The sequence below is a fragment of the Notothenia rossii genome, assembly GCF_949606895.1.
Source record: "Notothenia rossii genome assembly, chromosome: 11".
Taxonomy (NCBI): domain Eukaryota; kingdom Metazoa; phylum Chordata; class Actinopteri; order Perciformes; family Nototheniidae; genus Notothenia; species Notothenia rossii.
In genome coordinates this window covers 17,371,926-17,395,368 of record NC_136910.1, presented here as the reverse complement: position 1 = coordinate 17,395,368, position 23,443 = coordinate 17,371,926, and the positions used below count along the sequence as shown (strand labels likewise).

Sequence of the window (23,443 nt, the reverse complement as noted above, 5' to 3'; positions counted from 1 at the left end):
CTGGGATGTTTGGGCGTTTACAATATCCCCTGCTGTGGAAAAAACTCTCTTGCTTGGTACTGATGTTGCTGGGACAGAGAGATATGCTTTGGCCATGGGTGACAGCAGTGGGTAAAACTTTGCATTGTCTCTCCACCTCTTCAAAAATGTGTTTCATTGGTTGATGGAGTTTTGTAGTTATCAATATATTTATGTTTAGTCTACTTTTCTTTGCACTTTAAAGACTTCTCATCCATTTTGACATATAATCAGAGGTTCTTCATACAGGGCAGGTATACATATTATAGAAGTACTAATACTACAATGTAAAATTATTTTCTGCTTAAATGTGCTTTATTATTATTAGCAGATATACTTTACAAATCAAGTTTTTATGATAAAGAATAAAAGGTTATAATACATTTATGTATATGTATTTTATTACTGGATGTTTTAATGCAACAATTAGTAATAAGTCTTTTAAAGTTGTAGTTCATTTTAACAGCTTGCAATACTATTGGACAATTTATTCAAACCAATGCATCATTTGAATGTGAAATCTGAATCTGCAAAGTAACCAGGTTTGCCAGTTTATGGCTTATTTCAGTATTTATGTATATATAACATAACATAACTGTATCAACACTTAAACCCAAAATACTTTATATGTTACAGTAGACTTCATACTGTATCGTGAAATCTGGACTTTTCCTTTAAGTCCTCTCACACTGACCTGCTGTGCACCAGCTTGAGCATTTTTACGATCTCTTGTCCTCTCTGTATTTTCGGAGAGGCAGGCTGACATTTGGGACATCTCAATCTCCGTCTCTTCACGCCTCCTTAGCCAGCCTCGCATTTTATATGGCATCTGGTATCCTCTGAGGATTTCTGAAATGAACACTGACATTTGGGACGTCTCAATCTCCACGCCTCCTTACACCAGCATTGCACCTTGGGAAAATGGTTCCTCAATTATTGTCATTATTTCTTGCCTCAACCGTCCCAGACGACACAGCCGCTCCGAATCATTTGTTCCGCTGAAAGGAAATTTGACATTTTCAGCTCCTCTGTCACAGGTGGAAAATAAAGAGTGAAGGTTAAGTGTAGGAAGGAGTCATGAAATGGAAGTATGATGCCCTCGGGCGAAGCACTAAAGAACCCGCTGCTTTAAGTGCTGTGACAGAAATCCTTGTCATATTTTAGCCCTCAGCCAAACAATATGGATGTTTTTAGTGAAGAAATATAGCATATGTTCTTTTTCTTTATTAGGTTCACCCATCAGTTTAACAGTGTGTCAAAGTTACTTGATAGGAATAATACATATCTATACCTGCCATTTATTGCAGTTCATTAAATTCTGATAACGCTTGGTGAAAAATGGTGCAGAATAGTAAAAGAAATACACAACATCAAAGCTGTTACATTTCAGGATTTGTATACAAGTTAGGTAAGAAAACCCCTTTGAAATGTATTGACTGACTGAATAAATGACTGTTAAAGTTACCTAAAAAGAAAGTTATGTTCTGTTTTTGTCAGGTAAATCTCAAAAAAAGACACAGAGAGGGAGGATAAACTAGGCATGTTAATAACAAAGCATGACTGACTATCAACAGAGCTGTGTGTAAAGATCAGAGTTTATTTGTTTAGCTTTAATCTGTCAGGTGCACATATTTGCACTAGATTAGGTTAAGTTTAGGGAACACAAGCTCTTTGTTAGGTTAGGTTAAAGATTGTGGTGTGGTTGAGATAAATGACAAAAATAACTACGAACATTTGGTGACTTTAGTACAGTTATTATATGACAAATGGACAGCCGTCTACTCAGTGATAGTCCTTTGATTTTGGACCAATCCATCCACCCTGACCCTCTCTACATGGACTTTGTCGCTTTTCATACTTCCTAATTCACCGTTACTTGAATTGATTTTGTGGGATAAAATTAAACGGGCCCTAAATGCAAATTTTCAGGTTAATAATTGTTTTTAATGCCTCTGCTGTGACATGTTTACATGCTTTAATGTTCACCCTCTGTCTGAAACCAGATCCCAGTCTGCTCTGATTGGTTAGCTGGCCGGCTCTGTTGTGATTGGTCAACCAATTAGAGATGTTCCACCCATTAACAAATCACGTACAATGTGTTGGAGTGATAGCCAATAGAAGAGTGAGTGTTACATAGTGATGTCATTATGTTACGGTAGTAAACAAAGAATTCCAATAGAGGCGTTTCAGGTGTGGAAGAGAAATTCCCTCTGGAAGGAACTTTGAGATGTTAGCCTTTGCAGATCATTTACATGCATACAAACCTACATAACACACTACAGGAAAGGGAAAACCCCCAAAGGGGTAATAGGGCATCTTTAAAGTGCTTGATTTGTGAAGGTTTACAAACAGTGTATGAGAACAACCGGGAGCCTGGGGGCTTGTTTGACTGCAGAGATGGGAAGATCTGAAACCCAGGTTTTACGATAAGGACTGGTGGTGCACAGAATGGGATACTCAAAAACGTTGACGTGTAACTGTAGCACATCTGTAAGGCTTGTTGGTAACATGCTGCGAAAGCTGCTTTGAGATGTCACACTGGGGAAATAAGTGTGACTGGAGAAGATTAATAACAAACATTTAGAAACCAGCGGGCTTACAGCCTACCGGATATGAGCCCCCAACAAAAGCAAAGGCGGTACACAATAAACTCTGTGCCCTGTGGGGCTTGAACCCCTAAATAGCCGTAAAACACGGCTGCTGCTGTACAAATACAGTTTCAAGGGTAAAACAAGGACAGACAGAGATGCCGGAGCCCACGAGGAAAATGGAGGAGGTTTATTGAAACCTTTGCTCCTATCATATAACACCGCTCCTCTTTTTTTTTTCTTCACTTGTGATCTGATCGGTCCCCAAAGCGCTGTCCACGTACGGCAAAACTGTGTCCCTTTAATAATACCCTCGCACCCTCCCTCCCTTTTTTTATGCCATTTTCTTTCTTCCCTCTACCCACCCTTCTCCTCCCCCTCCTTTTGCTCAGTGGTTGCCATGACAACAGCAGCACTGCACCATTCATCTGTTGGAGACCTGAGCTCCTGTTCCTATAGTGAGAGTGCGCCTCTCACATCTATACATAACACGCTAAGCGCTAATGCAGTCACGAAGGCGAATCAGGTGCTCCCGGGCTCCTTGCGAGAAAGCGCCTGTATGTTGTTGTTTAAAAAAAAAAAAAAAATGTTTCATTTAATTTATTGTGGCAAATGTTTTAGTCACCTTTCAACCCTCGGTACTACTGCCATCATAGAAATGTCACCTCTGTGTCCCCCGGTGACACAGTGACTCGCTGCGTTCTCTTCCTTCCTCCTTCCCTTTGCCTCCCTCCCCTTCCTCTTTCCTCCTCCTCTCGCTCCTCCCGTCACTGCCATATCTTGCCTGGCTCTGTATCACTTGCTGCGACTGTATTGAGCGGGCAGCATCAGCACTGAAACCTGTGGAGATTTCATCAGAAAGGGGAAGAAAAAGAGAGGTCCTCTCCGCGTTTATCCTCCCCTGCTCGGCTGCAGGTATTTTTTTTCTTTTCAAGTTTTTGTTTTCCCTTTTCTTTTCCTGCTTGTTTTTTGATGAACTGGTCATCGCTCAGGGAGGAAGGACTGTTCGTGTCGCTGGAGGGTGAAGGAGGGGAGCTGGTGCCGTACCCCAGCATTCAGGAATGCCAGATCTGGTTTGAGAATGGTGAGCCCTGCCACACCCTCTATCGCTTGTTTCATTCCTCCTTCCGTCCCCCCTCCCCTTTCACCTGCTGCTCCACTTTGGCTCCAGCTCTGTCCGCTCTCGGATCTCCCAGCTGTTTCGGCCACTGGTTCGAGTGACGTTTGCGCAGACATGGGGCTGAGGGGAGGCACGCAGGAAAGTGATTTCTCTCCGTGAAATGATGCGTTTTGTCAGAGGGCTGCACTCTAATGACAACGTAGGTTCGAGGACCTGTGAATCAACCAGAGTGCGATAATGTAAGTGTTTTTTCGTGGCGAGCTGCTCTGTTTCATGCGTCAGCGTGGGTGAGCATTCAATTGTCTTTGAATGTGTATGTGTGTGCGCGTCTAAGCACAAGCTGTGGGCGGCTAATGGTGCTTGTTCTTGTTGTTGTGTGTCTCACTTTTCCTTCCAGAGCACGGCATCATATGTAGCATATGGTTGCGTAAATGGGCTGAAGTTGGTGGGGAAGAGTTTTTTTACCCCTCATCAAGCATTCAGTAGCAGCTGCTTGTTGTTGTGTACCAGAATCACCTCGTCATGTGTTGGGATGTGGATCCTCCTTCCAGTTCCAGAGCTGCGGGCTGCCTCTCTCCCTGCCTCATCCCAGGGGACTGCTAGCTGGTGTGTGTGAACAGAGCAGAATGTCTCAATAACAATGTCTGATAGCAAAACACAAGCACCTCATCAGCAGCTGCTATTGCTGGTCTCAGGTGAATGGTTTTTGATGAGGCGCCCACAGCCAGTTTTCACACCACTTAGTATCACCACATGGAGAGTGCTTTGATGAGCTTACTTTGTCAGCTGTCATTCAGGACGCATCACGCAGTGACGCTAATAACTTCCATTTCGGGGTGGATGAATAGCCATGTTGATTGTGTCCAAGGTGGAAGAACTGTTGAGTTTTAAGATCCCTCTTGGGGTCATTTTAATCTGGTGGAGTAGAACCAATGAGGTCGTCTCCAAGGACTTTCTACATTGTATTATTTCTCTCCCTCTTTAGACATTTTAGCGTGGTGATGATTTTTTGGCAAGAAGTTGTTATTCCAGAGCGATTCCTTTCTTTCTAAATTTGAGCTGTACCCTCTGAGAATTAGACTTTCAAAGGACAGGTTTTAAAACATCCTTATTTCTAAGGTCTCCAAACTTGTAAATGCTCACAATGGCTCTACTTATTAGTTTTCCATTAAACTGATAAGAGCTGATAATGGTAGCAATAGCATCCTCTCCTTTTGTTACTTGTTGTACTTCTGTATTTTCAGTATATTTTTCATATACCTGAGTCTGTGGGCCTAGAAAGAAACTTTAAAAATAGCAATTGAACCAGCACAGAAAAATGTCAGTACTTCAAGTCTTGTTTGAGACAGTTATAGAGCTTGTAATTGACCACATAGTCTGCACTCTCTGGGAATTCCCCTTGAACATGTGTTTTTACAAGGTTATTCTCATCTTTGCTTCTTCCTGCATTTTTCAGATGTCTTGTAGGTGTACTGTATGACACTGTTTATAATCTAATATTTTCACAAGACAGTTCAGGTAAATCTTTATTTTCAGTGCCTGGCTTCTCAACCCATGTGGCCCAAATGTCTGAAAATCAGCCAAATACACCCTAGTGCAGTGGATCAGAGGGATATTGATTTATATAATTGCTCAATTTCCCTCCTTTACAACCCTTCAGCGTGTGTCAGACAAATGCCTTTTGGGACCAGGATATGTTCTCAAATAAATATGACAGACGCTCTATAATCCAACCTTCATTGGTGAGTTTTTAGGGATCTCTTAACCTGACATATAGTGTATAACATGTAGCCCTAGCTGGACTAATATTGAATGCCTCTCAACAGTAATGTGATGTTAATTTTCTAGCCAGTGGATTATAAATCTATATTCAACGTTAGATAATTCCTGATTTTGGATGCATCTGCAGGCTTGTTTCATCGCTCAATCCTAATTACAATAGCCTGCCGACTGGCTCTATTGGTGTGTGGGCACATTCAGTACTATACTCGACACCTTGTCTATAAATCAAGCATTGGCACCATCACTGTCCTTTGAAATCCCTCACTTGTTTTTCAGTGCGAAAGGTTAAAGGAATCTAATTATGGAATTATAGAAATCTAGTTGGCCGGTGTCATGTTCCTCCATCCTTTCCATTCAATCAGGTGATGCAGCGACTCTTGGTTTCAGCTTCTTCTTTTTTTTTTAAACGACTGTCTTCTAGGTCTGTTTCCTTCACAGTCAAACAGCACTTCTCAAATTTGAATGAGTCATCTAGAGAGGCAGATTTGCTAACTCTGTAACGACTCCCTGGTATCTAGAATTACAATCTTTTATTATGATGATAGAAGACGCAGTTAGTATCGCCATTAGCAAAATGAAGTCATCCTCTTGTGTTTATAGCAGGTAACAACCTGTAATTAGATATATTCCCTCAAAGCTTTCAAAACAGCTAACATAACCCCTCTGCCAAAGAGATGTAACCCAGGCAGTGCCGTCCTTAGAAATTACAGGCCCATTTGTAATCTTCTTGTTTTCGATAAACTTCTGTAGAAAACAGTTTTTCAACCATGCACCAAAACAGCATATTACAACATTTTCAGACTGGTTATCAAGGAAACAGCGAACTGCAAAAAGTATTACAGAACTCAGAAATATTGTTAGTGCTGACAAGGAGACTGTCATCGAGTTGATAATGACAGTCTTGAGAATTAAACATGCACTTAGGAAAGGTTATTTGTCTTGTTTCCTTCATACTTAACATCGTTTTTGAGATATTGGATATGGCGTTCCTCAAGTAACCATTTGTGGTACTTTTGTATTTTACTCCATATTATCTTTCATCAGACGGTTGTTACCGCTGTAGGAGGATTCAATGCTCATTTATTCATAGAGCCAAGAAAAACTTTAAAACTAAATATCTTTAGTTTAGTTTTTCCATTTAGGACCTAGTAGGGAGATTCTAAATCAATTTTCAACTGTCTTGCCAAACAGATCAAAAACATATACAGAGCAATTTGAGACCATGTTAAATTTGAAGATCATCTCAGGAGCAAAGCCAAATACATTTGAAGAACTTTAACAAACACATTTTAAAATGTCCTCCACTGTCTTCGTTCCAAGCGTTATTTCTTCCTTACATAATGAAAGTGGCAGCCGTCGTTTTGTGAAATAACCTGCCTTTTGATTTTAGAACATCAAATTGACTCCGTATTACCAAGCCCCCTCGTTTTTCTTCTGGGTTTTAATTCTCCAGGACTTTCATGTGTTCTCCTTTGGTTCACTCTTTAATCCCCATGAACGGATTTCTATTAACATATTTAGCTTTTTTTATGTATTGCATTGCTTCTGATTGTTTTATCATTCCATAATAATCCTCTTATTTAATTACCTTTTACTTTGGGACAATGACAAATTCAATTATATTCAATGCTTTATAAATGTACTATTATTATTTTAATTTTACAGTGGGCCGGTGTTGTCTGGTTTTATCTGGATATTTAGCAATACCTTTTGGAAAAAAAAGCTGTGGTTTGGAAAAGAGAAGCCCGCAGTGTGCTATAAATAGCGATAATAATGATTTGCTTACAAAACAGAGCAGTGGGTTACATATACCACCTCACTGCTTTCTGCGAATGCTGGTGGTGGAAAGCTGAGCAAACATTTCTCTGTGAGATACACGCGGAGGCTTAAAGAAGTGTGTTATTGTGGGTGAATGTGTGTCCAAGCGTATCCGAACCCTTACACACTGCTGCATAGGACTGCAAAATGACACCAGCCTCAGCATTATCATTCACTACTCGTCTGTCTGCTGTTCACTTATTTGCTCCGTCATTTCAGGGCACTAAGCCGCCATGAAGGCATTTGTCAGGATCCTAGCTTTGACTTTGTATCGCCGCAATCAGTCTGCTACCTACGGTAGCCTTTACATAAGGGTACAAATTGATTACAGCCTGTGTCAGACATGAAATCATTTTGTTGGGAGAGGAAAAATGGAGCCAGATTATCAGATCTCCAAAACTCAAAATAACGGCCAACTATTTTTAGAACCAAATAATAGCTGATAAATGCTGGTCATCCTGGCCTCCCTAATAAGACAAATTATTGCTTTTTCTCATTTTTTCAATGAGGAGCAAGACATTTATTATAGTCAGGAAGTTATAAATATCCACACCAGGGGCTGAACTCCAGCAGGGACAGAGGCCGAGGCAGCCTTGCTATTATTAGGCCACTGTATCAAGTGGTATCCTTGACAATTATGCTACTCTCGCTTTCTTAAAGTGCTATTGTAAACTTTACAGCTTGCTGGTATCCTTCGGCCTCCTGCTAAGCTTTATGTAAAAAGTTCAGGGTCACACTTTTCTGTGTCCCCCGCCGCTGAAGGAGTGAAACTATAAGAAAGTTAAGTTTACAGTGTCTGAACCTCTCAGTGTTAACAATAGCCTCTGTGCTTCAGCAGCTTAGTCATGAGGGAAGGGTCCTTCAGGAATGAAGGATTTGTTCACTGGAAGAGACAGCTGCACAAAAAGCCTGCAGGATGGATGGACATAAGTACATATTTACACAAGGGGGCTTTAGACCAAAGATGGAATGATAAAAATATAGCTGCTCAGAGCAAATAAGTAGCCCAGTGTTGCAATATTTAATACAACAGTACACCATTGATCTACCTAAAATAGTGTCCAGCAAGAGGGCCATTTGAGCAATGATTATGAACAGTACTCTTGATTATGCTGTTTTAAATTGGGTCTTATTCATATCTGTTCTTAAAAAGGTCCTTAGAAAAGTCTATGTCAGATCATGGCTTGTTTTTCAACCATCATTATTTTAGCCTGTGTTCTGACATAAGGAATCTGATTGTCCTCAACATTTGAAAGCACATGCAATTTGATTCAAATTAATTAAACGCCCTGCCAATCCACGTAGGAGAGCATGAGAATTCAACGTGGTGTCCAAAGATAGATATTTTAAAAGAAGAAGTCAAGTATGTGAAAACTAAAGTCTAAAAACTGTGGAGCATCTGACAAGTGAAAAAACACCTAAATACTTCTGAAGTGGCCTTATATTCTGCAGGAAGTGAAAATAGGGCGCCATATTTAGTAGCATCAGTAAAGGATATCAAATAACACAAAAAAAGATGCGCAGGATGCTTTTACTGGATCAGTGGATAAGTGTTACGGTCATTTTGTAAAAAAAAAAAATACAAATTTGAGATGGTTATGAATTATAAAATGATTATTTATTATTTATTATTTTAACTAGAAATGTCAATCACAATCAACGGGATAGCTCAGTGGTTAAATATGTGACGGACCATATTCGCCAAGTACGCAGGTTTGAATCCAGCCTGCGGAATTACTTGGCATTATCAACCCCAACATTGTATCAATATAATAAAGGCACTCCCTTGCCCAAAAAATAAATAAATATATATATACTTCTCACACTAGTACACGGGTTAAGAATGTAGTCCAAACACAGCTCCCTTGCGGCTGAAAGGTGCAGAAGGATTGAGCGAAAGATGATATAACTGGTTGAAATTGGCTGTCTTAGCTTGTCCTAGCACACTTCAGCTTTTCTACGGAGAAATAAATATGTTTTGGCATCTTTTGCTAAATCTGTTAGCAATATGACCGGGATTTGATATTATGTGTTGAAAAGGCATTTTTCATTTAGTCTTTACTCCAGGCCTGTCTCTTCATGTTTGGTAAATAGAATTTGGTCTCAACTTGAAAATCAGCCTTACACGCACTGTGTGAGGATTAACTAACTACAGTATGTCTCTCTGTCAAGGTATTCTCTAAATATTGTATTAGCCAATCAGATTCCAGACAGCTTGTCTTTTCAAGGCTGGATGGCCGAAATATTTGTGAAAAATCAATGTGGTTTTGGACATGTTGATGGAAAAACAGCAAAACAACAACATCTCAGACTTATTCCTCCCAAAGAATGTACTCATTTGTAGATTTGCCTTTAATATACCTTGATTTAGTGCTGGTGGTCTAATTATCGCAAAATAAGGTTAAGTGAGGTGTTGAGTTAACAGCTTTTGGGGCGAGGGAGAGTTCAGCTAATGAGTGCTCTTTGAAAATTAGCCCCTCCTCTTAAAATTCTGCCTGTGCCTCACCTTGCTCGGCTAATCCTCCCAAGGCTGTAATGATAAATACTCATGTTGGTGTGCATGTGCAGACACTTTCACACAGACATATAAAAGAGGGAGAGGCAGTCTGGCTAATGGACATGCACTTGCTGCTGCTGACTGCCTCTGTTTTGATGCTGCATAGCAACATCTGGTGTGCATTGTTCAACAAGTCAAACAAACAAAATCACCCGTGGTCCATGAGCCGGATTACTGGAGGCCCTGTGTACGCGTTAGCTTCCGGGCCGTATGTTAAGGCCGATGAATTTAATGTAAAATAGCACATCTGAAGACCTCAGTATCAGGCACACATTATAATCAGCCACATCTCGTTTCAGTCTATGTATCATTTATTTAAAAAGTACTCCACTCATTATTCATGGCAGTTCATTAAGATTGTCTGTCTTACCTCCTAGTCTTTTTCCTTGTCAAAATCGGGTGCCTAAATTACCCACAATTCAACTGAACCACCAATAGTTATATTTATGTATATACAGTGGGGCAAAAAAGTATTTAGTCAGCCACCAATTGTGCAAGTTCTCCCACTTAAAAAGATTAGAGAGGCCTGTAATTTTCTGATTTTTAAAGAATTTATTTTCAAATTATGGTGGAAAATAAGTATTTGGTCACCTACAAACAAACAAGATTTCTGGCTCTCACAGAGCAATAACTTCTTCTTTAAGAGCTTCCTCTGTCCTCCACTTGTTAACTGTATTAATGGAACCTGTTTTAACTCGTTATCAGTATAAAAGACACCTGTCCACAACCTCAAACAGTCACACTCCAAACTCCACTATGGCCAAGACCAAAGAGCTGTCAAAGGACACCAGAAACAAAATTGTAGACCTGCACCAGGCTGGGAAGACTGAATCTGCAATAGGTAAGCAGCTTGGTGTGAAGAAATCAACTGTGGGAGCAATTATTAGAAAATGGAAGACATACAAGACCACTGATAATCTCCCTCGATCTGGGGCTCCACGCAAGATCTCACCCCGTGGGGTCAAAATGATCACAAGAACGGTGAGCAAAAATCCCAGAACCACACGGGGGGACCTAGTCAATGACCTGCAGAGAGCTGGGATCAAAGTAACAAAGGCTACCATCAGTAAAACACTACGCCGCCAGGGACTCAAATCCTGCAGTGCCAGACGTGTCCCCCTGCTTAAGCCAGTACATGTCCAGGCCCGTCTGAAGTTTGCTAGAGAGCATTTAGATGATCCAGAAGAGGATTGGGAGAATGTCATATGGTCAGATGAAACCAAAATAGAACTTTTTGGTTAAAACTTAACTAGATGTGTTTGGAGGAGAAAGAATGCTGAGTTGCATCCAAAGAACACCATACCTACTGTGAAACATGGGGGTGGAAACATCATGCTTTGGGGATGTTTTTCTGCAAAGGGACCAGGACGACTGATCCGTGTAAAGGAAAGAATGAATGGGGCCATGTATCGTGAGATTTTGAGTGACAACCTCCTTCCATCAGCAAGGGCATTGAAGATGAAACGTGGCTGGGTCTTTCAGCATGACAGTGATCCCAAACACACCGCCCGGGCAACGAAGGAGTGGCTTCATAAGAAGCATTTCAAGGTCCTGGAGTGGCCTAGCAAGTCTCCAGATCTCAACCCCATAAAAAATCTTTGGAGGGAGTTGAAAGTCTGTGTTGCCCAGCGAAAGCCCCAAAACATCACTGCTCTAGAGGAGATCTGTATGGAGGAATGGGCCAAATACCAGCAACAGTGTGTGAAAACCTTGTGAAGACTTACTGTACAGAAAACGTTTGACCTCTGTCATTGCCAACAAAGGCTATATAACAAAGTACTGAGATGAACTTTTGTTATTGACCAAATACTTATTTTCCACCATAATTTGCAAATACATTCTTTAAAAATCAGACAATGTGATTTTCTGGATTTTTTTTTCTCATTTTGTCTCTCATAGTTGAGGTATACCTAGGATGAAAATTACAGGCCTCTCTCATCTTTTTAAGTGGGAGAACTTGCACAATTGGTGGCTGACTAAATACTTTTTTGCCCCACTGTATACTGTATGTATGTATGCAATATAATCCAATGCCAATATGTGTCTGTAGTATATTTCTATATATGTCTGTAGCTTAGTGAGATTGTATATTGTAGTGTATTAGTATCTATCTATCTAGTTTGATCGGTGTGTTATACAGGTAGCAGCCAATGTAGTCTGGGTGGAGTTCCCCAAAAGGAGGACTTAATTCATTCATGTATTCATTCAGTAAGCCTGTTTATGGACAATGTCCTCCTCGATCTAAAAGATTAACATCAAAGCATTATTGTTAATTATTATGGTACCACTTTACAATAAGACTACCCTTATAAAGGATTCATAAAGGGTTTATAAGTAGGTTATGAATTAGGTTGTAAACACTTTATTAATCATTAAGAAACATTTATAAACCAGTTCTAACATAGTTTTCATACATCAACACAGGCTTTGTATCTGGCAAGATGAATAAGCCTTATATTGGCAAGAATCAACTCAGTGAACAACAGATACCAATTATTATGAAAATGTGTCAAATCAAATAAGTTGACCATAGACCTGTCCTGCATTCTGTAAAAGACGTTGATATGTCACATTAACATTATTGTTTTAGTCATCTCTGTTGACAATATTCTTAGAACTATTTCTAATTTAAGGCATGGCAGCATGATAGCCAATTTGGCTTTGATATTTCATACATAAGCCATATCAAAATATATATAATTCATCCTGAACAAGAATGTGAATTCTATGTAACCAAATCAGCTATATCCATTCTGAAGAATAAAGAATTATATAACCATCTTTATAGTCCTCAAAGAGCAAGAGGAGATGGAAGATAGCCACAACACAAAGGATCAGAGCCTCAGTTGCTGCAGCTTGTATATCTGAAGCTGAATTCCTTGAATGGAGGTGAAGAGAGGAAGGCCGTAAGAGTTGTCGATACAAAAAGGTTGTTTGATTACATTTGAGCGGATGTGTTGGGAGTTTGAAGCTTTTAGTGTCAGTGAAACCATCCTCTCCCTGAGTTACCAACACCTAGGAAAAGACTCGCTGTTTCCCTGTGCTCTGCTGTTGCCATAGTGACCAGAGCCGCATGCTCGGTTTCTGTAAAACTCTGCTTGGGTTGCAGACAGCTGGGCGATGTATGTCCTCACCCACATTAGTGTGTGTGTGTGTGTGTGTGTGTGTGTGTGTGTGTGTGTGTGTGTGTGTGTGTGTGTGTGTGTGTGTGTGTGTGTGTGTGTGTGTGTGTGTGTGTGTGTGTGTGTGTGTGTGTGTGTGTGTGTGTGTGTGTGTGTGTGTGTGTGTGTGTGTGTGACACACTCAGACAGCGGTTCAGACAATACTTCATCACCATGGAAATGTCTCCTTTCACGTACTTATCGTTCACTTATCTGAAGAAAATGAGAGATTGTGCATTGCATATTCGAGTCTCCAATTCATATTCAGATCTTGTCGTATATGTTGAAAACCCAGGTTGTGTCAGTGGGGACCATGGTGTTGAAAATAAGCTTTCCCCTTTCATTTGCACTCTGAATTAGAATCACAATATTGACTTTATTTATTGTTGATGATTTCACCAAAGGCTTTGCGTACGCACAATCTAGGGAATGGAGATCAGCTTCTTTAAAAAAGAAATTAAACTGTCCATTGTCACCAATCTCTCCGCATCCCCCCCTCCCCGTTCTCACTCTAATCTCACATGTACACACATGCATACTAACGCATGCATATTCATTTTGACACCCTTGCATCCAGAGCATGTAACAAATATCCATTTCACAGCCACGTGCACACACAGACTAGAGATATGTATTCATAAGCTCATTAGAGGAGTGGATTTGCCTGCTGCCATCCATCACGCCGTCACCCATCCTCAGCCTGGCACACACCGACAACAGGACTGCACGAGAGAAGTCCCTGGGATTTAGTCTCCTGGAGCCGCAGATAGAGAGGGATTTACTCCTGACTTCGCCTTTTCACAGAGGTGAGACCAAGGAGACAAAAACCAAGGGAAATGGTAATCTTCCATTCGCTGTAGTTTATCCAGAGACTGATATTCTGTCGAGGAAAATTGCTTTAAGTCTCTTTGCACAGTCAACTGGAGATGCACAGGTGTACTGTGATAAAGTTAAGATTGTAAAAAAGCTGTTTACATATCTGATGTAATTGCCTTGGGTGCTCTTTCCAGAACACGGTCACGTGGAAGCTCAGCCTGTGACAGGCTCTCCGTAGCTTGTTACGAGCCACTGCAAGCTGTTGCAAGTTTGTCACTGCAGGTGCAAGAGCAGCTTATCCAAATAAGGCGGGACTGTGGTTTGAAATTTAAATTGACAAATGTTACTTTGGGCCTCACCATGAGAATGTTTCAGGACTCAAGAAAAAAAGCTGACAGTTAAGAGAGACATTGTTGAATATGTGTATTTTGATAATATCTCTTAGAGGTTGATAAGATAAGATAAGATAAGATAAGACTTTATTTATCCCGAAGGAAATTGTTGTGCCAGAGTAACAAAATACAATAAACACAATAAACACAGCAGCAAAAAGAGCAATTAAACATCTACAGACAACATGAAACGTAGAAACATAGAAAGTCACACAATCAATGCAATTATTATTAGCAGTATTTAGTAGTTATAGTGCAAAAATTAAAACGTAGTGGCAGTTACGTAATTGCACGTTATCATAGTATTATTAATAATACTAATAATAATATGATATAATATTGCACATAGTTATATATATATATAGCAGCGAGTGTATTGCAGTGATGGAACTTACAGTATATTGCACATAGTGTTGGTGTGGAAGTTCTCAGTGCCCTTTACATAGGGGTGAAGAGTTAAAAAGTTTGATTGCCACTGGGAGGAAAGACCTCCTGTGGCGCTGTGTGGTGGTTATGGGTGATCTCAGTCTATGGCTGAAAGTGCTCCGGTAGGAAACCAGTGTGGCATGCAGGGGGTGAGACCCGTTGTCCAGAATGCTGAGAAGTTTCCTCAGCATTCTCCCCTCCGACACCATTGCCAACGACTCCTGATCCACTCCCAGGACAGAGCCTGCTCTCCTGATGAGCTTGTTGAGTCTGTTGGCATCAGCTGTCTTCACCCCGCTGCCCCAACACACTACAGCAAAGAAGATCACACTGGAGACCACCGAGTCATAAAACATCTTCAACATAGTGCTGCAGACGTTAAAGGACTTGAGTCTCCTGAGGAAATACAGGCGACTCTGGCCTTTCTTATATAGGGCGTCAGTGTTTTTACTCCAGTCCAGTTTATTGTCTATGTGGACACCCAGGAACTTGTAGCTGTCCACAATGTCCACATCCATGCCCACGATGGTAATTGGGCTTGGGGCGGTACTCCGCTTCCTGAAGTCGACCAATAGCTCCTTAGTTTTTGTGACGTTGAGCTGCAGGTGGTTCTGACCGCACCACTCCACAAAACTTTCCACCACACTCCTGTACTCAGCTTCCTGATCTATGATGATACAGCCCACAATGGCAGAGTCATCTGAGAAATTTCTGCAGATGGCAGGACTGTGAGCAGTGTCTGAAGTCTGATGTATAGACTGTGAACAGGAAGGGAGAGAGGACCGTGATGATAGTGTTTGCCCTGTAATTCATTTGTGAGCCAGCAGAAAGAAAGGTTAGGAAACAGATATTTTTTTTGAAGGTCAATGGTTGTTAATAACATCCATTAACTGGAATATGCCTGCTTTTCTTTTTTTTCAATTCACTTGTAAGTACTATGACTAGGGATGCATATCGTTGACTTTTTTACCGATACCACTGAACGATACCACTGAACGATACCGATACTCAACCGACACATATCGTGATACTTTGAAACTGTATCATCCCACAATTACTCCCATGAAGATCTTTTCAATATAGTTAACATGTCAAATGAATATTAAATTCAATTGTGGGACTTCTTGGAACTTTTAGTATTGAACAAATAATGAAAAATACATTAAAAATATGAAGAAAACCGATTATGGAATATCTTTTATAACACCTGCCATCAGGTGTGCCGCGTGAATAGCGAATCTTGTCAATGCAAACAGACCGTTATAGCACCGTTATAATTAATGTTAAACCTGAGATTCGTCTAGAGAACAAATACATAATAGAATAATGGTCATGAGATCTCGGCATTGCACAAACAAACAAATCTCATCTTTAAAATCAACATTTGCCTTCACTGGTGAGAGAAAACAAATCCCATCACAGTTCATTTGTGGGACTTACCTTTCTAGTATTGAACAAACAATGAAAAATACATAAAATATGAAGAAAAACGATTATGCAATCTTAATTTATAACACCCGCCATCACGGGCCACGGACTCACTTTTAAAATTAAATTATTTTCTTTTTTTTTAAGTATAGAAACCGGATCTGATTCCGGTACGGTATACTGTAGCCACCAGTAACCGGTATTTCGGTAATACCTAACTATGACCCTTACTATGAACATCAAAATACCAGAATTATAAAACAAATATGTATGGATAAACAGTTTATAGCTTATATATGTGAAATACAGTTTTTTGTTGTGTACAGCACCATGTATTGGCCTTCTTTCTTTTATTATTGCATCCAAAAGTAAGGTAAAACTAGGGAATAATGATAATTTGTCTTCACTTGCAAATTGTTTTACTCTTTGTATGTTTTTTAATTATTAGATGTTTATTGACTCACTTGTATAGCTATTTTCCATCATTTGAAACATCTCAATACCAGCCAAACAAGACATAAGCACACCTTTTTAGGTTCATTGTAGTCTAGATTAATAAGCATAATACTTCTGTCTTTAACCCATTGAACATTTGCCAAAATATAAAACTAGTCAAAGTGATTTTAAGTTGTTTGTCTGGCATGAGACGTTGAGTTCCTCTCATGGCAGTAGATCCAGCCATGGATAGCGCTCGCTGCTCCTTCTTCCTGCTGGCTGTCAGTCGGAGTTTCTCACTGTGGCATCTGTGCTGGCTCCCTTCCTAGATGTGGTCAATTAGCAGGGTCCTCTCCAGACCATACCAACACAATATTAACACTGTGTGTGGCAGGCATCTACTTTAGACACATACTCATAGCTCTGAAGGACTTCTTTATTTCCTCTGCCAAGGAGATTTTGTTTTTCTTTATCTGACTGTGTGTTTGTGAGTGAGCAGAATATCTCAAATCTGGACAACAGATTGCAGTGGATTGGTGGAAAGTTGGACCATGGGAAACGGAAAACAAGTGCGTAGTTTTTGATGCAGATCCGGATAAAGGATTTAGAAAACCTCATGTAATATGCTCACAGTTTGTTGTGAGATGGCTCAACAGCTACTGAAATGATTGCCATAGCTACACAAATTCTAAACCACAATTACTAATGACATTTCAAGGTCAATACGTTTGCCCAAATACCTGCATCTATGGCAATCCCATCAACCTCAGCTACCATTTGTCTGGAGCTAGTTAGCAAAGAAAGCATGTTAGCAACAAAGATGGCAAACATATCCTTTTAGCCAGTTACTCACTGCGAGCATGCTGGCTTTAGCATGTAGCTCAGAGCGTTGCTGTGCCTATGACTAGAGCTGCCAGCATGGCTGTAGACTCTCGCTTTTGTACAGATATATAAAGGATTATAAGCTCCCTTATGGCATGGCAAATCCTACCACTGATACATATCATAAAACCCTTTAAACCCCATTAGATTACCAGCATTTGGAGAAAAGAAATCGGACTCACTACGAATAAATCAGAGTGAGTTTCTGAGGATTTGATATCAATTGTCTTAAACTGAATTGAAAGTAAGTATAAATATGCTTCTCAAATGGAAAGATAAGAAGATTGCGCTGCCTGTTGCAAAAACTCTTACATGTTTTCTGTTATACTGAACATACTGTATGTTATACTGTATGTTGCATTGACCAAAGCCTGCTGCTGTAGTATGATCTTTACACCACTTAAGACATACAGTATATACAGATGAATAACTCTACTGTCAACCCATTATACACAGAGAAACACACATGCATTATACTGTTATTAGCTGTAACATGAATCCCAAGCGCAAGTGTTAAGAAGCCTGTTCATTGTTGCTTGAAAAAATGTTCTTCAGCTGCTGCTTGTGACTTCCTGCTCACACCACTCTGGTTCAGCGCGGTGCTGCCGCGCCGGATAGCTTTGGACATGTGCACTCACCCATAATAACAATGGTTAACAGTCGCAGCATACACTACATAATCTATTTTAAATCCTCATTTAACCAGATTAGCCAATTATAAACACATTATTCTTAATTCCTGCACACACAATGAGCCATGAACAAAATGGAGTTGATATAAGATTCATTTCTTTGCACAGTTTGACCTGTATCCAACTCCATCAAAGTTGCCATTTCAAGAAAGGGAGAACTTGTATTAAGGTCAGAGATAATATGCCTAGAAAGATGTGTTCTTATTAGGGCTGCAATTCATAATAATTTGCATTGTAGATAGATCTGTCTGTTGTTTTTTTGATAATCATTCATTTTCCGAAAGTCAGAAAGCTGTAATATATATTGTTTTGCAAAGCCCACAAAGATGTCCTCAATGCCTTTTTTAATGTCCACAACAAAGAAAAAAACAAAGATATTCAGTCTAGTGCTATAGAGAAGTACACAAACTAGAAAATGGAAGCATCTAAGAAGCTGGAATTAGAGAATGTTGCTCAAACTGAATAAATTATCAAAAATAAATGGCGATTAATGTAATAGTTCACAACGAATTGATTGATATTTGCAGCTCTTGTCCCAAAACTTGAGTGTGGGTATTGCTTCGGCGGTCACACTTCTAATAGTTGTGTCCCTCATGTCTGCTATGCATCTATGCAAAGCTCTTCTATGAGTAAAGAACTGCCATTGAATGGATGGTTTAGTTTTGCTTGGCATCTCTCCCTGTGGGTAAAACAAGTGTTCTTCGGGTATAAACACCCCTGTGCTGTGAAATATTTTGCCTACAGCCAAAATGTATGCACCATTGATACCAGTCTGGGTAACAGTGCTTACAATCCTTGTGGCGTGACCAAGAACCCAGAAAAATATCGTTTCACAACCACCACCCCCGGCTTTCTGCGCGGAGCCCCCTCTGAATCTCATGTCGAAGGGATTTGTTTGATGTCTCAGACTTTGTGCTTGAGTCAGGCGCGAGAACATTCCAAAAATGGATCTCATTTGCATACTTGCTGTGATTATGACGCTGGACAAATAGACACAACATTACTTTTGTTCACTCCCATATTTGCAGCAAAATGTCCATCTTGTTTTGTGCTCTGTGATTGAAATGCAGGCCGACACAGAGGAAGTATCATATACAGAGGAATATGGTGATATTATTACATTTTGTTGGTTGGTTGAGGTTCTGCTGCAGTATTGGCTTGCTCTATCCCACTTCCCAATTGCCCATGCAGCTTGTTTAGTCATACTTGAGCTTTATTGGACCCAAGGCAAATAAAAGCTGCCTAAAAAAGCCTTCAGGATGTTTTCATTATATCAGTGTGGTTCTTCAAGCTCATAAGCTCTCTGTCTTCCTCCCTTTTCTGTCCTGTCCCTGTCACTCCTCTCTTTCTTCCATCTCCCTGATCTTTGTATGTGTGTGTGTGTGTGTGTGTGTGTGTGTGTGTGTGTGTGTGTGTGTGTGTGTGTGTGTGTGTGTGTGTGTGTGTGTGTGTGTGTGTGTGTGTGTGTGTGTGTGTGTGTGTGTGTGTGTGTGTGTGTGTGTGTGTGTGTGTGTGTGTGTGCGTGCGTGTCTACGTGTGTGTGTGTGTACATGTTGTCCTCTCCTGTCTCTATATGTGTGTACGCTTTCTGCTCCCAGCCCCTCTGCGGAAAGCAAAGTTTGTGGAGAGCCCTCGCATTCCACAATCAGAGCTTGGCTCCCCTACACACACCTCCACCACTGCCAAGAACCCAGACCTGGACACATTCTGCCCTGGTAAGTTTTTGGCCAGCTCATCCCTCATTTCGTCCTGTTCATTTCGGCATTTTAGGTTCCTGTAGGCAGCGATGTAATGTAGTGAAGGACATTTACTCAAGAACGGTACTTAAGTACAATTTTGGGGTACTTGTGCTTTACTTGAGTATTTTTATTTAATGATACTTTCTACTTCTGCTCCACTACAAGCCAATATTGTACTTTTTCCTCAATACATTTATTTGACAAAATGAGTGACTTGTTAGTTTACAGATCCAGCATATTGGCTAAAACTAAATATAAATAAACTATGCTGTATAATTATAGGTTAAGATATTGAGCAGCAGTGTATAAAGTAATTTAATTAGCTCCAGTACTGTTGGTACTTATTATAAGTATATGTTGATGCCTATACTTTTGTGCTTTTACTTGAGTAAGATTTACCCTAGTTTTTCTACTTTTACTAAGGTAAAATACTTCTTACTCCACTGCAGAGAGAGTGACACACACAGAGAGAGATGGGGGTGAATTATGACCGTTATACTGCCTGCTGCTGCAAAAACATTGCTAAGGTCATTAATAAATAGCTTTGCAACACCCACAGTGTCCTCTCTGTCGCGCTAATCGTCCCTCGCTGCTTCCTCCCTCGCTGCTTCCTCCCTCGCTGCTTCCTCCCTCGCTGCTTCCTCACTCTGCCCTTCTTCTCGGACGTAGAACTTGTTTAGGGGCCGGCGCTGTTTTTCTGTTAACTTCTCAGTCAGTGGTTGCTCCGTAATCCTGCAGACGGTCCAGATTTCCCTGCTCCCCCCCCCCCGCCTCCCTATCTATCCTTGTCACATCCCCCTCTCCCCCTTCTTATCTCTCCCCTGCTCACACAGTCAACAGCTCTGGGATATTGCTCTGTTGAGATTTGGTTCTGGTATATCTGCTTTCTGATCTTGCCTCTCCTCTTCCTGTTGCCACTGAGAAGTGCAGCGTTAGCTTCCTGACCTGTGTCGTTGGCTCGACCTCTGCTGGCTGGAAGGACTTGTCGCCAGAGTAGGACGATGCCGTTGCAACACCCCAGGGTTGGGTGAAGACATGAGAGAAATAGCGATGGGATGTCTTAGTGCTTAACTTTTGTTACTTAGGGAGGAAAATGGTCAACAGAGGGCAACAGCCTTTCCCTCTGCCCAACTCTTCTGCTGAGTTTCTGCTCTATGGGAAGTAAGTGATCTGTTATAGAAACATGCTACATTTATAGCATTCCTCTTGGATATAGTGGATGCAGAAGTGGTGCCCCTATTAGTGTTGTCACGATACCAACATTTTGGTTTCGATACCGATACCAAGTCAAGAATTGCGATTCTGATTCTTTTTCGATACTTTTCTTTTATTATTTTCATGATAAATAAAATGGTAGTTTATCTGTTAAGGGTTTTCTTACAACATGGTCTCTTCTTTATACTTGAGTTTGTGATTTATTTGATAGTTAACTTTATATTTTATTAACATGTAATAGTAGGCTACAGTAATATAAATAATTATTGACAAAATGTACATTGCAGATGTTAGCCACATTGGTAAGTTAGCTAAAAAGATAGCCATATTAGACAGTTATCATTGCCATTAATTGCCTCGTCAAACTACGAAAACGTTTGTTTGTCACAAAATAAATTACACTTGTTTGACTTAGATTTGAGGTCAGGGGCTTGAGCATGATGTAATTATGTTATCTATCACATTCGCTAACCTGTCAGTCTTTAAATTCTTTAAACAGCTCTGGATGCCGGTCGGCGAGGTGCTTAGCCAAGTTTGAAGTGTTGGCTGGTTGGCTCCCTTGGTTTGCAGGGATCTAAAACATCTCTTACAGACAGGCCTTGTGGTGTCCGTAGGCTTGCCCTCACTTTCAGAGATATAGCTAAAATACTTCCAAATTTCGCTTCTGGCGTCTTTTTTGTCAACAAGCCGAGGCGCAGCGGCAGTTGCACTCCCACTTGCAGCCATGCTTCTCGTTTTCTCACATGCTCTGGCAGATAGCGCGTGCAAGAGAGAGGGGAGGGGCTTAGAGCGTGCTTGAGAGGGGCGGGACTCCAGGCACGGCTGCAGTGCAGGGAGTGGAAGCAGAGCGCTGAACACACGGCTCTTGTTAAAACAGCGCTTTCCCACCGGAGTACTTTCCCCCGTCATTCTTAAAGTACCCATATCAATGAAACGGAGGAATCGTAACGTTTTTAATGGCAGGGTATCGCGGTACCTTTCAAGTATCGTTACACCGTGCAACACTAGTCCCTATAGCTTTGTTTTGCATCAGTCCTGTGAAATAGAGTGTGTAATAACCCATCAGTTGTGATGAGCTGCTAAAATCTCCTGCAGATGTGATATTTCAGGGTTGAAATGGGAATTTCTGGCATCATTGAGGCAGGAAAAGAGTTGATTATAACCAGGAACTCTGTGTCTGTGCAATAATGACTTGAGCTGGAGAGGAACCAAGAGGGGATGAGATGAGTTTTCTTGGGGGGGGGGGGAGTCATGCCTCCTGGATGGATGGACAGGTGGTCATCTTAGCTCTTAACAAGGGCACCCTGGCATGAGGGGCAGCAGGGCAGTGACTTAAACATCTGATAGCATGCCAGTCAGCACTTTGCTGCTGACACTGGCTAGCGTCCTTTATCAGCTGATTTTTATGGTCTACAAAAGGAATTTGTGGTCCCATAAATATGGTTTGTGAATATTTTGTGAGATAGCTTGTAAGTGTCACCCTCAGCCGTCCTCTGTATATCACACAAGTTAGCTCAAGCTTCTTGTGGTGGTGGTGGTGACGGATAATGGTTTGTGTATTTTGGTTGTCATTTTAGTGTTTATCTGAAATGTTTTGTTTCCATTTTTGTATTATAAAAGTAAAGAAGAGGTTTTAAAAAATATTGATGTTGACCACAATGGGCAGGCTGAGCTCCAGCAGGGGAACGAGTGACAAAGAGAACTAAATACCTAATAATAATTTTAAATAAAAATCTAGAAACAAGACTAAGCCGAATCATATTTAAATGGTCTAAAGAAAACCATTATTACAAAGGAAAGTACAAAGAGTCTTTTTTGTCAGACTGATTACGGTTGGAATAACAAGTTATCAACGTGTATTCACAGTTTCTTGAAAAATAAATACCTGTCATATCAAGGTACATTGACGCAAAAAAAAACAATACATATTGAATATGGCTATAAAGCAGTGCTATGCGTTGCTGCATTGGTCAAATGAACCGGAAATGTTAAAGGTATAGTTTCTATGGTAACAGCAACCACACAGGAACAAGCTGTGGTAATTTATCATCGGATCACGCACTCTTAACCCTAATTCCTGATCTGCTTTCAAGTCTAAAACCTCCAAATATTGTTGTATCGATAACATCTTGCTGTGCACACGAGGAATGTGAAATTCACTCCTCTGATCTCTTGATTAGTTTTCCAGTCGCTGCTTTATACTAGGTGATGTGTTCGCGTATGTTCTATGTTATTCGTGTATTTCTGAAATAGGTGTGAATCTACCCTCTTTCCATTTCCGTTAGCTGTCAACAGCTTCCGTTGGAATTCATTCACACTCTTAAACCCATACATATCACCTCTTCTCTGAGCCTTTTTTTCTTACTTATCTAGC

General features: G+C 40.6%; 1 protein-coding gene across 15 annotated transcripts in view; it reads left to right on the top strand.

The window, feature by feature from the left end:
• Positions 1-23,443, top strand: part of tanc2b (tetratricopeptide repeat, ankyrin repeat and coiled-coil containing 2b) — a 167,293-nt gene that overhangs the window by 95,663 nt on the left and 48,187 nt on the right. For 8 of the 15 annotated variants that reach the window (XM_079658088.1, XM_079658086.1, XM_079658084.1 and 5 more), the window contains one exon: positions 19,714-19,830. The exons of 4 other annotated variants lie outside the window; for them this stretch is intronic. In XM_079658088.1, coding sequence (XP_079514214.1) covers positions 19,714-19,830 — 117 coding nt within the window. Of the gene's footprint in view, positions 1-3,401; positions 3,691-19,713; positions 19,831-20,993; positions 21,016-23,443 lie in introns of those variants that run through there. 3 more of the 15 variants (XM_079658079.1, XM_079658080.1, XM_079658082.1) reach the window with 3 other exon arrangements.